The 14,723-nt window shown below is 48.0% G+C and overlaps 1 protein-coding gene across 1 annotated transcript in view; it reads left to right on the forward strand.

Moving 5' to 3' along the window:
• MYO5B (myosin VB) overlaps positions 1 to 14,723 on the forward strand; it is a 133,553-nt gene that overhangs the window by 25,856 nt on the left and 92,974 nt on the right. The window contains 5 exon segments of the mRNA XM_086629200.1: positions 4,983 to 5,139; positions 7,790 to 7,933; positions 9,827 to 9,908; positions 12,235 to 12,342; positions 14,527 to 14,636. Coding sequence (XP_086485326.1) covers positions 4,983 to 5,139; positions 7,790 to 7,933; positions 9,827 to 9,908; positions 12,235 to 12,342; positions 14,527 to 14,636 — 601 coding nt within the window.

Below are 14,723 nucleotides of genomic sequence, written 5' to 3' on the forward strand. Positions count from 1 at the left end.
AGAGTCTCGATGGGTATTGCTCATGACATGGCAAGTGCCTCTAAGGAAAAGAGATGTGTTACTCACCTGCATAGCAGCTTATAAACAGGTATTACTGCTTGAAGAGGGCGCGTTGAAATGGCAAAGTGAAGCGAAACATTCAGATTGTACAGACAGAGGCCAGTCTGTAGGCTGTATCAGATGCCACCAACGCTTGCAGCCCTCAACTTTGGATGTGCTGTTGCCCCGTGCATCAAAGAAGTAATCCTGGTCGTTGTTCTGGGTCTTTGTTCTAGTTGGACTTCCACACCTTGATGATTTTGTAAGTGTCCCTGATGGATGGAGGCTGTAGCAAAGGTCATGGTGTTAGTTTTCCAGGCTGTGGGTCATCTTGGAAAGCTCCCCTGAGTGAAGAAAGAAAAGTACTGCAGACCCATGGGGGCGAAGATTGAGGAGTTGCATCTTTAAGTGCCTCGTGCCTAGTTTTGAGCCGCAGCAGTGGCGCGTGGTGGGAGCAGCATTTTTGGCCGTGTTGAAGCCTGGTCCCTGTTGCACGCCCCGTGTTGCTGGATGAGCACGAGCACGTTGTGTGCTGGCACACGAGCACGTTGTGTGCTGGCACACGAGCACGTTGTGTGCTGGCACACGAGCACGTTGTGTGCTGGCACACGAGCACGTTGTGTGCTGGCACACGAGCACGTTGTGTGCTGGCACACGAGCACGTTGTGTGCTGGCACACGAGCACGCTGTGTGCTGGCACACGTGCATCGCGTGAGCTGTGTTTGCGGCGGGGAGGAGAGCGCTGACGCGCGTCGCGGCAGCACAACAGCCATGGTGGCAGCCCCAAGGTGCACAGGAGCCACGTGAGCCCCAGGAGGAGATGTGACACCATTGCAACGCTGCAGCGGGGCCAGTATTCACCCATAACATCTCATTTTATCCAGGCTTTATTTTCGTAGTAATTTTATTCTGTGCTGATGCTGCTAAAATTGACTGTATTTCGAGCAGCTGCGTTGCATACCGCACCTGCACAAAGGCCAAATGTTTCAGTATTTTTTTTTTTTTCATTCCATGCTGAATACAAACAAGTCCTGCCTGGTTTTAACCATTTCTGTTCACTGAGCAGCCTGTTTGCTACCAGCTGCTCTGTTGGGTTCATCTGTGTTTCTGTGCTGGCACCAGCAGTTGATTAACTTCTACGCTAAAGAAGGGAAAGTCTCCGCAGCCTTTTTTCCTGAAGGCTTTTATTCCTAAAGTTAGAAAAAACCTGATTTTTTCCACCAGAAGAACAGTAAAAGAGGTACGTTGCTGCAAATGCAGGAGCTCGAGTGGCCTTGCTGTCTTGCTTGGAAGCCAGCAGCTTTCATTTTGTTTTATTTTATTAATATAATACAACTCCAGATGTTTTCTTGTGCCATGGAGAACCAACCTGGCCAATTTCATGTGTCAGTACATCAGGTGTTAGGGCAAATTCTTGGGAAACTCTGGAAAAACATGACCTGGCAGAGCAGCTGCAATAGCAGTAAATGGTGTTGGTTATGTATTTTATCACTAGGTTCAGTGTCTTTTGGAGAGTGATGGTACTTTTAAAAAGACAAGCCAGAGGGAGGAATAAACCACTTGGGATGCTACATAAAAGGGCAATTTGTGATGGGACCTGTAGCCCGTAGAGACTGTGGGCTCGCAGGTGGGTTGGTCTCTATCTCCTCCAGGCACACCTCAATAGCTGATACGGAGAAGTTATGAAAGAGATCAAAATTGATATCGAGAGGTCATAATTATGAATCTTAGATAGAAAAGAAGGGGTTACAAAATATTATCTAGTAGCAATGCTGGCTGGATGCCAAGTGATCCATAATTCCTCTTTTTTTTCAGCTTTATTGGCTTTATTCTACTGAAGAGTCTCTACCAGCCTGTTTGTAGCTGGCATGAGTTTTGTGTGTTGTGTCCTACTGATGCCCAGCGTGGGACGTTTGCTGCTGGAGCTCAGCAAGCGGTTGTCTGCAAAGATGATCCAAGCAGAGGTGAAATTTCTCACCTACTTTAACCAGAGATAAACGTGATAAATCACTCATGGGTTCCCAGCAGCCCTGGGAACCGCTGCCATGGGTTTATCCAGCATACTCCTGGTTTTGGCACTTAGTCTTCCTTCCTCGCTTCGGAGCTGGCACCAATTTTTCTCCGTTGGGTTCGTGTGCCCGGTGGCCTGTGCTGCAAAAAGAGCTTATCACACACCCGAGGGAAGTCTAAAGGTGTGAGACGGGCGGGCTGGCAGCCCTGTGCCCAGATCCTGCCAGCTGGCTGCCCGTGGGAGAGTCACGGTGGCTTTGCCAAGGCGTGCGGAGGGCACGCAGCCATGACTTAGCAAGTCCTCGGTGAGACGTGCAGGCTGCGTCCTCCCCACCCGGGATGAGTCACTGGGAACACTGGCTCCAGGTTTGTTGGCCACCTGGGTGAGGTTGTGCTGGTTCACGGTTCACGCTGGTGGTGTTTCTGCATTAACTGCCTGATAGCTGGAGTGGTGGGAAGTTCCTCTCGCTTTCCTGCTGGTTGATGCCCAAGAGAGCAGTGGAGCTGGTCAGGGGATGGATTAAGTACTTTATGAATCAATCCATGAAAAATATAAACACGGCTGGAAATCAGCTCATCAGTCCTCTCCTGCTAGAAGCGTCAAAAATTTGTGGTTTGTGCCAAAATGTTACATGTTTGACATGACTGAGTTTGTTTTTTTTTTTTTCCAAACCAAGTATCTTGAGCCTAGAAGGAATTAAGAGTCACCTGCCTGACAGTGGAGGAAAGTGATGGTGTGGTGTTGCAGCATGTTTGTATATTTGTTGAAAGTGTAAGGGTGGTGTATGGCAATCGTTTAGCCTCTGTTCTCATCTCCCACTGGTATAAACTGGAACTGAGTATCTTAAATTGAAACAGGTGTTTCCTGGTGTCAAGAGAACTGCAAAGTGTAAATGTATTGTTGTGCTCATATACGTAGGATTTTGTGTGCCTGCATTCAGCTGTGTTCGTGAAAGTCAGACAGACTCTGGGAAGTTTAGTTTGATCTTGTTTAAAACCACACTCCATTACATAGTTAGAGCTTACCCCAATAGCTCTGATATTTTGGGAGCTTACATCAAATCCTGCAGTGAAAACTCTTTCCTTCCTGCAGACAGTGGCCAAGTTGCAGAGATGCTGGGTTTGCCGTGTGCTGACGGTGCCCTGGGGAGTGGATCCTGGTGCTGGCAGATCTTTGCCTGGAGGGATGTAGTTTTCCTTAAAATGAGCTCCTCTTATTGCCCTGACCCCTTCTCTGCCTGGGAGGTCAAGCACATTAAACTGATTAATTACTGGAATATATCTAGTGGGTGCCACATTGTGCACGTGTGGTGGGAAGGACTGGGTATTTTGATAAGTCCACAATGACTTGTGCAAGCCTTTGGTGTGAATGGTTCATTTTTCGGGTAGAAAAAGGCATTTGGATGAGTCTGGTGCTCCGTGCAAGGCTCAAAAGCTACATGAGGTGTTGCACTCTCAACTTCCCCGTCCAAAGTCCCGTGCCCTGTAGGTATCTGGTGGTCTGTGATAGTTCCGATGGCATCAGAGCTATGCCTGCAACCCAGCACCAGCCAAGACACGGGGCTTCAGTGGCTGCTCCCATCGTGGCTGGAGAAGGGTTTGCATCAGGCTCTCGGTGCCAGGATAACGCTTCCCACTCCTGAAAAGCATTTTCTCGTGTGCGAGTAGAAACGTCTGCTGTGCATTTGCTTGAATTTTGATATCCTGGTGCTGGTGCACCTGCATCCTTTTGTAAGCAAATTTGGTGTGTGCTTGGAGAGGGCACGGCTGCCTGTGCCTTCTGTTAATGAGCGAGTCCTCCTTAAAAAACATTTGTTTTGCAAAGCTTCAGGAGCTGAACAAACTCGACTTAGCGATGTCTACCAGCAATTGCTTTTAAACTCTTTATCCTCCTTTTCTTACTCCTTGGTCCCAGAAGTACTGCTGCACTTTGGAGCAGTGACTTACGGTTTGGCAGGGTTTGGGGATGAAGAGATGGTGTGAGCGTGACATCAGAAACGTGCTTTGCATTAGCGTGGTCAAAGTTTTAACCAGGTGCTGGGATATGTGTGAAAATACTGGTGTTGACATAATTGCATAGGGAATCAAATGACTTCTGCTATTTCCTGGTTTTAGGGTGCTTGATTTCACAACTTCAGTATTTTTAACATAATTTGAGCGTAGGGGAACCATTCTGAGTACCTATATTTTAATAGCTCAGCAGTAGGCTGCTTGAGCAAGTTTCACAACTAATTGCCTGTGTTTTGTTGAGGAAATCTCAAATGCTTGAGTGAAGGCGTTGGTAAAATTAAGTATATAGTATTAGAAGCTGATATTCAGCCAATGGCTGTTAATAGTTCTCCAGATAAATATTGAGCAGCAGAGGTTTGTTATTGCGACGTTACCAGGAATGGGCTTCCCAGTGCGGGGCTACGTGCTCCAGAGGTGAAGAGAAAGCAGCAGTGCTTCCTGCAGGGTTTCATCTCCTGCTGTCGCTGCAAGCCCTTGATGTTCTGGAGATGTTCAGAGAGTCCTTTGTGTTGTAGTTGAGGTGCATCACAACTGTGTATTATTCACTGTTACTTTGGTAGAGTCCAGAATAAATCCAGCATCCATAATATAGGTGGCAACAAGGCGAGGGAGACGGAGGCATGTGAAGATGGAAGATTGTTGCATGATCATAGAATCATAGAATGGTTAGGGCTGGAAGGGACCTTCAAAGGTCTTTTAGTCCAACCCCCCTGCAAGGAACAGGGATATCTCCAACTAGATCAGGTTGCTCAGGGCCTCATCCAACCTGGCCTTGAACGTCTCCAGGGATGGAGCATCCATCACCTCTCTGGGCAACCTGTTCCAGTGTTCTACAACTCTCATGGTAAAGCAGTTCATGATGCAAATGAACTGCTAATAAAAAAGCAGATTAATACAAAAGCCTTTCTTCTCTGCCACAACAGGGATGAGAAGAACCAGTCCATCATCGTGAGCGGGGAGTCAGGTGCTGGAAAAACTGTCTCTGCCAAACATGCCATGCACTTCTTCGCCACCGTCGGTGGTTCTGCCAGCGAGACCAATATTGAAGCCAAAGTCCTTGCGTCGAACCCAATTATGGAGGTAAAAGCTGCATAATTTCTTTTGTCCTGCTTGCAGTGGTCGCTGTGTCTCTCTAAACCAGTGAGGGCTGTAGGGACTTGTGAGCCAGACCTGATTTGCAGCCTCACAGCAGCCCTGAGCTGGTCTGAAAATACAGAAATGCGCTGATAAACCTGCATTTAGCCCACCCCAATTGCTCCTCTGTTTCTGGTCTTGAAGCGGGCCCTTGCATCCCCAGCATGACCCCAGGACCTGGGCTTTGGTGAGGATCTAGAGTGGGGAGCTTGAGAGGTGCTGCTGGCACCATTACTATTTTGTCATTGTCATCTTCCTCCTCCTTTGCCACCACATGGTGCCTCCTAATCTTCTTCTCTAATTGTATCAGCATGAAATAGAAGAGAGAGGGATTATTTAATCTATTTGAAGTATTTCAGTGCAGTTTTATTTTTGTTAGTTTTCTGTTGCCATCAGTCATACAGGGGAATAACAAGTCCCATTGTAGGGAAATCCCTACCCTATAGGAAAAAGTTTCCTTTTGCAAATAAAAAAGAAAGGGAAAGCTGTTTCATTTAATTGCACCATGACTGGATGGTGAAAACAAATGTCTGAGTGCCTAAATCCCATTTTCCGGACAGATTTTCGGAGTCCAAGTAACTTCATTTGCAAAATATCCAAGTCAGTGCGAGGACAAAATTTGGGCTTTTCTGAAGTTGGTTAAGCACTTCAGGCTTGTGTGACCTTTTTTTTTTTTTTTTCCCCAATGCTGCTGTAGTGGGATGTAGCTTGTCCTGTACTTAACTTGTCCTTCGCTTAACCTTAGGCTTGGCTTGACCTACAGGGAGGCTTCCCATCACAGTGCCTTGTGGCCAAATTGTCTAACAGGCACGGAGGTTGTGGCTGATCCAGGGTGAAAACCAACCCTAGCCCAGCCCGAGAGTCAGCACGAGTGGCCTGGCATCATGCTGCCTGGTGTGGGGTGCAAGCTGGAACGGTGAAACAAGTGGTGGTGCAAATGAGCAGTAAGAAGAACGTCTGGCAGAGGACCCTCGGGGATCTGTCGCAGCGTGGACTTCATGCTGTTTTCCCCCTTCTCCTGTGCCTCTGTCAGATGTAGCTGCAATGCCTGGGAACACTTTTAAAAGCATCCAAGTAAAAATTCGTAGTGCCTGCTGTTCTTCTATATGACCCCATAATTTTATTGGTCTAATTTTCTTGCCTGTGTTCAGTTCTGGACATAATTTCTAAATGCTGGGGCCAAGGACCCTGTCGGTCTTTACTGGAAATCACTGAGAACGTTGCCCACGCAAAAACCATAAAAGAGAACTGCCTGGTTTGCAAAAAAAAAAAATCCAACGTGAAGGTGTGAAGATGGAGTAGAAGGATGTGCGTGTCATGAAATAGCCCTTAGCAACGAGATGCGCTGTGTTTGATGTATGGGACGTATGTCCCTGGAGCAGGTGTCTCTACTTTGAAGACAAGGACTTGAAGATGAGGTTGATGATGGTGAATCTGGGTTGTAAAACATCTAGTTGTAGGGTTTGCTGTATCAGTCTGTGAACCTCCTGTTTCCCTGGGGGACTGGGCGATGGGCTCTGGGCAGAAGTAGAGACTGGGTACATTGCCTCTGCCCCACTGCTCTTATGCGTGGTCTGGGATGTGTGCTGGAGGGTTGGAGGTGGGAAGTGAGGGCTGTGGGTCTGGGAGCACCGTAAGCAATGGGGAAGGGTGAGCTGTGGTAAAGGGGTAAATAAAAGGGCCTTGGGGGAAGGAGGTGCGTTAGCGAGCAGAGGAGTTGGGGTGGTGGTGGATGGATGGGGTGGGAGAGGACAAGGCTTGCTGAGGTCATCTGCAAGGAGAGCCTGGGAAAGGCATCCAGCCTTCGAGAGGTGCACAGGGGCTCTTCCCTGTATGTGCCTATTCCCTTCCATTGGTGTTTCTGTCCTTGCTTGAGGCTCATCATCTCAGGGCAGTGGAAGGGTAGTAGAAAATAAGGCTAGTATAGCCCTGAATGGGAATATTGTTTTTTCTCTAGCCCTTTTGCATCACTACGAGTTGCTCCTTTGGCTGCTTGATGGATTCCCAAGTTTACAAGTGCTGCAGCCCTGCAGCACAGGGATGGATCCTCTCTTCTCCCTTCTGCCACTGCGTGTGGCAACATTACCTGCCCAGGAGGTGACACACAGGTGCTGGAGAGGCACAGAGAGGCTCTGGCTGTGTCACTAAATCCAGAGACTGAAGCCTGAACATCTGGAGATGGATTGCAACTGGTTCCCTCCCTCTCGCAATGCTTCGTTGCCCTTGTCTCCTCTAGGAAAGATGCCAATGTTGACTGTTCATGAGCAGAAGTGGGGGAACCCTATAAGAAAAAACAGGAGTGCTGTGGCTGTTGGGATGTGGAGGATCTAATTACTGTACAAATACTTTTGGCTGCTTATATGTGTTTTTCTTCCATAAAAAATTCTGGAGACATCACATTTGCAGTGAAGGGTCCTCCCCAAAGTCACGTTGTTGCTTTGTCTTCTGCATCTGGGAAGGGATTTTCCTCAAATCCTCCCTCTCTATGTCCTACACTCCCTACATGACTGTTTATGTGACACCGATTACAAACGTAAATGTTTAAAACATGTTAAGAATTAAAATAAAAATTAATGTTAAATCTTGTTTTATGCAGGCAATTGGAAATGCTAAAACAACAAGGAATTACAACAGCAGTCGCTTTGGGAAATACATTGAGATTGGCTTTGATAAAAGATACCATATCATTGGTGCCAACATGAGGACGTATCTGTTGGAAAAGTCACGAGTTGCGTTCCAGGTAGAGAGTCGTGTGTTTTATTTTCCCTTCTTTTCTGTCTTTTGAATGCTGTGCTCCAGGAATTGAATAGCCTGGATCTTTTCTTTGGATTAAAAAAACTGCTCTAAAAGTAGATTTTGGTGACATGGACAGCAGGATCAAGTGCACCCTCAGCAAGATTGCTGATGACACCAAGCTGTGTGGTGTTGTGGACACGCTGGAGGGAAGGGATGCCATCCAGAGGGACCTGGACAGGCTGGAGAGGTGGGCCTGTGAGAACCTCATGAAGTTCAACAAGGCCAAGTGCAAGGTCCTGCACGTGGGTCGGGGCAATCCCAAGCACAAGTACAGGCTGGGCGGAGAATGGATTGAGAGCAGCCCTGAGGAAAAGGACTTGGGAGTGCTGGTGGATGAGAAGCTCACCATGAGCCGGCACCGTGCGCTGGCAGCCCAGAAAGCCAACCGTGTCCTGGGCTGCATCCAGAGCAGCGTGGGCAGCAGGGTGAGGGAGGGGATTCTGTCCCTCTGCTCTGCTCTCCTGAGACCCCACCTGGAATACTGCCTTCAGCTCTGGGGTACCCAGCACAAGAAGGACACGGAGCTGTTGGAGCGGGTCCAGAGGAGGCCACGAAGATGATCCGAGGGCTGGAGCACCTCTGCTCTGGAGACAGACTGGGAGAGTTGGGGCTGTTCAGCCTGGAGAAGAGACGGCTCCGGGGAGACCTTCCAGCACCTTCCAGTACCTAAACGGGCTACAAGAAAGCTGGAGAGGGAATTTTTCCAAGGGCATATAGTGACAGGACATGGGGCAATGGATTTAAACTGAAAGAGGGGAGATTTCCATTAGATCTAAGGAAGAAATTATTTACAATGAGGGTGGTGAGTCACCGGACCAGGTTGCCCAGAGAAGCTGTGGCTGCCCCATCCCTGGCAGTGTTCAAGGCCAGGTTGGATGAGGCTTTGGGCACCCTGGTGTAGTGGAGGGTGTCCCTGCCCATGGCAGGGGGGTTGGAACTAGATGATCTTAAAGGTCCCTTCCAACCCAAACCATCCTATGATCCTATGATTTCGTGGTGAACACACACAGATGTGTCTTTCAGACTCAGTCTTTTGCAGTTGTTCTTGATGGTCCTAACCTGGTGACTTCCTTCTGGAGGAATATGTACCTGGGAGACTCATTAGTTGCCTTCTGGTTGTTTCGTCCATCTGCTTGAAGCTGGAGCCCTGAGGAAGGACCACTGCTCTTGACCAGGCTGCTGGGCAGGGATGGAAGCTTCTGAGATTTTTGAGAACCTCATAAAAAGCCAGGAAGAATAAATTGCAGGCAACAGCCTTAAACTTTGAGTTGTTAAATTTTGAAGATGGAAGGGGAGGCAGGAGAAAGACTGAGGAGGCTGATGTCTTTGCTGTGGCATATTCCCTGTTTTTTTTGTGCAGGGCTCAGGGCAACCTCTCTTGGACTTGATATCTTGGGTTCTTGATATCTAGCTCAGAAGTAACTGCAAAACTTTTGTCCTTACACAAAAAAAGACCAAACTATGAAAATCCTGAAACCAAACAATGTTGGGAAACCACAAGTGTAGGTCACCTCTTTTAATGTTGCTGTCAGTTTGCAATGTGGTCCTTGCTAGCTAACTTAGCCCAGTTATCCCAGAGAGGGGTAAGGCGTGGAGGGTGGTATGAAGTTATTTATTTCCTTTGCAAGATGGACAGCGTGCTTTGGTCAGGGCAAGGCTTGCCACCTCCTTTTTCCCAGGTGGCACAAGACTGCTGTCGTCTTGGTGACGCGGAGTCTGGATGGTGGGTAGCAGGGGAATGGGATCAGGGTGGCTCCAGGCTCAGCAGGAACCGGGCTGAGGGTGGGAGCACTGCTGTAACCTCTCCGTGCCTGGTAACTCAACGTTTTCTGCATAGGCAGAGGACGAGCGCAACTACCACATCTTCTACCAGCTCTGTGCCTCAGCGACTCTTTCGGAATTCAAAGACCTTGGACTAAGTAAGTAACTTCTACCTCCCTGCGTGCTGATGGCAGCTGCCTGGGTGTGATGACAACAGGAAGACGTTGTGAGATTAGAAAGGCAGGTCATCAATGCAGTTGTGTGTGCCTGTTCAGTGGGAGGAGGTGAAGGGGGATGAGCTTGAAGGGCTGCTTCTCCCCAGTGATGCACAGGTTTGCTCATGCCATCTCCAGGAATGTGGCACCTTGGATGGGATAACAGCCCTGGTCATCCCTGCTGTGCAGGAGCTTAGTGCATGAAGTTTGCGGTGCGCTGGTCGGTGCTGTCAGGCTCCTGCAAGTGCTGCTGGTGGGTGGGAGCTGTTGCTGGATGTTAGCCACGGTGGGAGAAGTGTTTTGTAGAAACTGCCCGCAGAACCGCAGCGAAACCACACGCTGTGGTAGATGCCAGCTGATGCAGAGATCATATGTTAATTTGTATGAAACTAGCGTAAGGATGTGTGTTTTAAATCACGTGTGAGTATGGGTCAATCTGGCCAGAGTCTTGGCAGGAGCAGTTGTGTCTTTTGAATCTATTTTTTCAGTGGTTAACTCCTGGGATGTATCCCGAGTTGTTTTTCTTCCCCAAGATTTGCAGCAAAACCTTTGTAAGACACCTGAATTAGAGGGTTTGCACTTGCAGTAGGGGGTGCAGAGATGTCTTGTGATTATCTTGAGTATTTGCTTTGTATTTAAGCCTGAAACGAGGCTTATAAGATGCTTTTAAGCATTTAAAAGGGCAAGCAAGGCAGGTTGTGATCCCAACGCAGGGCGTTTTGACCCTGCAGAGTCTTGCAGAGTTTTCCATCATGGCTACAGAGCAGTGGTAGGTCAAGAGAGAGCCTTTCAGTTTCTGGGTAATTCTGAGCTTGTCTTAATGACTTTTTGGGTCACTGCAGGCACGTTGGCCACGCTTACCGAGTGCTGGTGCTGCAGTGTGAGCACTTCTGTTCTTGTCCTCTTGTCACTGGTAAACCTTGGTGCATTACCCAGGTGTAGTCCGTACTCTGCCCAGTGACACCAAACCAGACAACCACGTCCGTGAGTTTGGTGCGGCGTAAGATAACTTCTGAGGCTGTCTAGTTGTAACCCTAACGTCTATCCCAGGATACCTGGGTGGGAGGTGAAAGTTTTGCATGATTCACTGAGTGCTGGCTCTGTAGGTCAAGCCTTGTGCTGGACCTCAGGCTCGTTTTGATATCTAAGGGTCCCAAAATGATGTTCTTCTGAAAGTGGCTTCCCAGCTACCATCGACAAGCCCGTGCTTGGTCCCCTTGCCTGCCCATACGACCCCAGAGCACATCTCTTTGATCACTTTAAAGAGTTTCTGCCATGGGCTCATACACTTCATTTTTGCAAAGATACCCAAAGTAATACTGTTGTCTGCTGGCATCTTAAAATTCAGACATAAATTATTTCAACCCAGTGTGGGAGATGAGTTGATGTGGGAGAGCTCCAGCTGTGAAACCACCTTTCTCCTCTTGGGAGTGTCTAGATCAGAGGAAGTCTCAGTCTTTTTCAAGACGACTCTCTAAAAGCATCATCTGTATTTGTGGTGACTGGTAACAGTGAAGGCTGAGAGCTCCCTGCTCTTCTGGTGTATCATCCAGGACATCTTTACCCTGTTGGGACTCCTGACTTCAGTGTCTCAAGGGAAAATGTTTAATGGCAACAGCTGGCAGCATAGGAGGTAGTGGGTGCCTTGGGCATGTATCTTAATGGTTTTGGCCTCAGATAAGCCCGTGTTTTAAGGAGGAGCGATCACATGTGAAGCTTTTTAAAGTGGGTGTAAATCCTTCGATCTCTTTGTGTTGTATCTGCGTTTGAATGCCCCTCAGTCTCTAGGATTTAGCTTTGTGTTGTCCTGAAATAACTTTGCTGAAGCACAATGTTAAAATGCTGGCACTTGCGGGTGATTCCCCATTCCCTTTGCTCCCCAGGTTTAAGGCATTATATGAGAAAGGTGTTAGGGTATCTTTGCCTATCACGGGTATGCAAAACAGGATAAAAAAAGCCTGAAAGTAGTAACCTTGGTGTTTGAAATAGTCTGCATCTGTGCAGTAGAGCGTTTATTTGAAACTTGAATATACCACAGCTCTGCCCTGGTTGAACTCGCTTTGCATGGAGAAGGGATTTCTTCTCTTCGAGAAGCAGTTACAGTCCCTTATCAAGGTTACACTTCATCCATACCATAGAATCATATGTATACTTAAAGGAGATGAGTGCCCTTCAGGGGTGGGCAGGACTGGGGGACAGGGAGCATCCCAGTGCATGGTCCGGAAATCTACTGCTTGCTGATACATTTCTTCTGTTTCTTCTCTCCTAGCGTGTGCCAAAGACTTTTTCTACACTTCTCAGGGAGGTGACACGTCTATCAATGGCGTGGACGATGCTGATGACCTTGAGAAAACCAGGCACGCCTTCACCCTGCTTGGTAAGGAGTTGCTCTGCTTGGAGGCTTCCCAGCAGAAGTCCCTTGCAAAAGTTTTTCAGTCTTTTGCCTGAATTATGTGGCTTTCCTGTGACATTAAGAGGTGTAAGTCCATCTTCCTGTGGACCTAGTTGGCTTTACCTTGTTCCTCAATGTGAGCTGCAGAAGTGTTTCTCACAGGTGTCTGCAAAGCAGCAGTGAAATGGAGGAGAATGCTGAATTTAAGAGAAACCTAAATAAACCATTTTGGAGCCAAAGCTGTGCTGAAGCTTTGCCGTGCTATTTTTTTACCCTGTTTACAGGCAGGAAAAGAGCTATTACTCTACAGTTCAACCCGTTTTTGGGTTGAGAGTGATGTCAGTTCTCGGACTATCACAGTATGGTACGGAGTAGCTGATTCCAGGGAATAACAAGCTGAGCAGGTCCCTGCTGTGCAGAGTCCACGTTTGCATGGCCAGCTGCAAAATCTACTGCTGTGACCACCACCCGTGCGCGCCGCGGTTGCACGGTGCCGTGGCCTGCCTGCAGCAACGACTGTTTGAAAGGAAAAACTATTTTTTCAAGGGAAAACTTTCACAGAGAGTTTATTAACATTTATCTGAAGCCAAATTTTTAAATCCCTGTAAGTTTTGGTGCCTCTCCGTTGCCTTCCATATGTTGGCAGAGGAGCTCGTCGCAGCCAGCTGTGGAATCGCTCCGAGCAGCTGTATTGTAGCTGCTGTGCTGTGCTGTGCTGGCAGCGAGCGTGGGGACTCATTGCAAACGTTGCAACTGCAGGTGTTTTCCCCCCAGTTTGTCCTTTTTGTGTTTTAGATGGCCTGGATCTTTTTCTTTGAGGTGACAGCAGGGTCTTGTCTTTACTCTGTTTTTGCAAATTCTATCTGTTAACTACTTAAAAACCAAAAAACCCCAAACAACTATGCCTCTGCTTCAAACTTGCCCATGGGGCTATAATCCACAGAAGACTCTTTCCCCATCCCCTTGCCACTTGCAGTCTCGCTTTGGTCCTCTTCTCTGTCTCCCCAGAGAGACCCCTCCATCTCCTTGCTGGTCCCTGTGAAGCACTGTGCAAGCATCTTCCTCTGCTGCCAACTTCTCCTGCTCTTCAGATGCTTCCTCTGGCTCTGCCTTTCCGCATTCTCCTTCAGTGTTTCCCAGCTCTGTCTGCTTCTGTTCAAGGCCCAGTGAAATGCCTACTACACTTTCTAGTCTTGCATTTTTACGTGTAGCAAGACTTCAGATTTATCTGCAAATCCCCACCCTAGGCAGGCTTAACTCCAATTAAGAGTGCCAAGTAACAGCAGAGCATTGCTCCTTTTAGTAACCTTGAAACGTTTCTCACTGTGCTGATAACAGAAAAGTCCCGAGAGGGAGAAATGAAAGCTCTTGATAATTCAAAAACCAGCAGGTGATGTCTCAGGCCTTGGTTAGGTAATTAGAACACCAGCACTGAACACAAAAGGGGCACAGGAAAACCAACTGGGATGTAAAAAATGCAAGAATTGGCAAGAAATCTGTGTGCAGGCTGCTGCTGAGCAAAGCCCCTGCTGGGAATGCCTGCCAGAAAAATAGATAAAGCAGTAACATCTTACACCCCCAGTGAAGACCTGCAACACATAGCTCCTGTTGAGACACCGGGGACAGTAAGACAGAGCTTCACATCACCTCCCTGGTGACTTGCTGTAGCACCAGTCTGGAGGCGTCGTGCGGCGTCGTGCATCATGTGCACAGCTTTAATTTTCTCTTCCTTTTTTGTGACACCAGCAATAAGCTGTAATTTCTGTGCTTCAGTTGTCAGCGATATCTCACTGTTGGACTGCGATCAGAGAGAAGCAACCCCTTGTTCTGTAAAAGCTGCAGAGCCCCCGTAGCTCTGATCCTGTTCCATCATTACGGAGGAGCATCCTTGGGTTTATGCACGTTTGCAGTAGTATTAAACCCATCTGTGATGAAATTTGCTTTGATGCAATCATTAGAGGTAAAGAAATAACATGAGGAGCTCCTCTCACCACCTCGGCTGTCGTTTTTGAGCGATGATTTTTTGATGGTGAGTTTACTGGGAGAGGGCTGATAACTCTGAAAACCAGCAGCCCGGGAAGGAAACCAAACACCGCGAGCGTTCTCAAGCGAACTGAAAATTGCCCTTTGTTTTCTGTTGTGAAAATCAGCTATCAATTGTTCCCCTAGGAGTGAAGGAGTCTCATCAGATGACCGTTTTTAGGATAATTGCTGCCATTCTGCACCTAGGAAATGTGGAAATCGAAGTGCAACGAGATGGCGATACCTGTAGCATACCGGTAGGTCACCAGCAAGAGTGGGGCACATGGAGGAGCTTTGTATGCTTATAAATCAGACCACATCAGGTGTTCTGAGCTTCACAGCAG

This window comes from Tauraco erythrolophus, chromosome Z (assembly GCF_009769465.1).
Source record: "Tauraco erythrolophus isolate bTauEry1 chromosome Z, bTauEry1.pri, whole genome shotgun sequence".
Lineage (NCBI taxonomy): Eukaryota > Metazoa > Chordata > Aves > Musophagiformes > Musophagidae > Tauraco > Tauraco erythrolophus.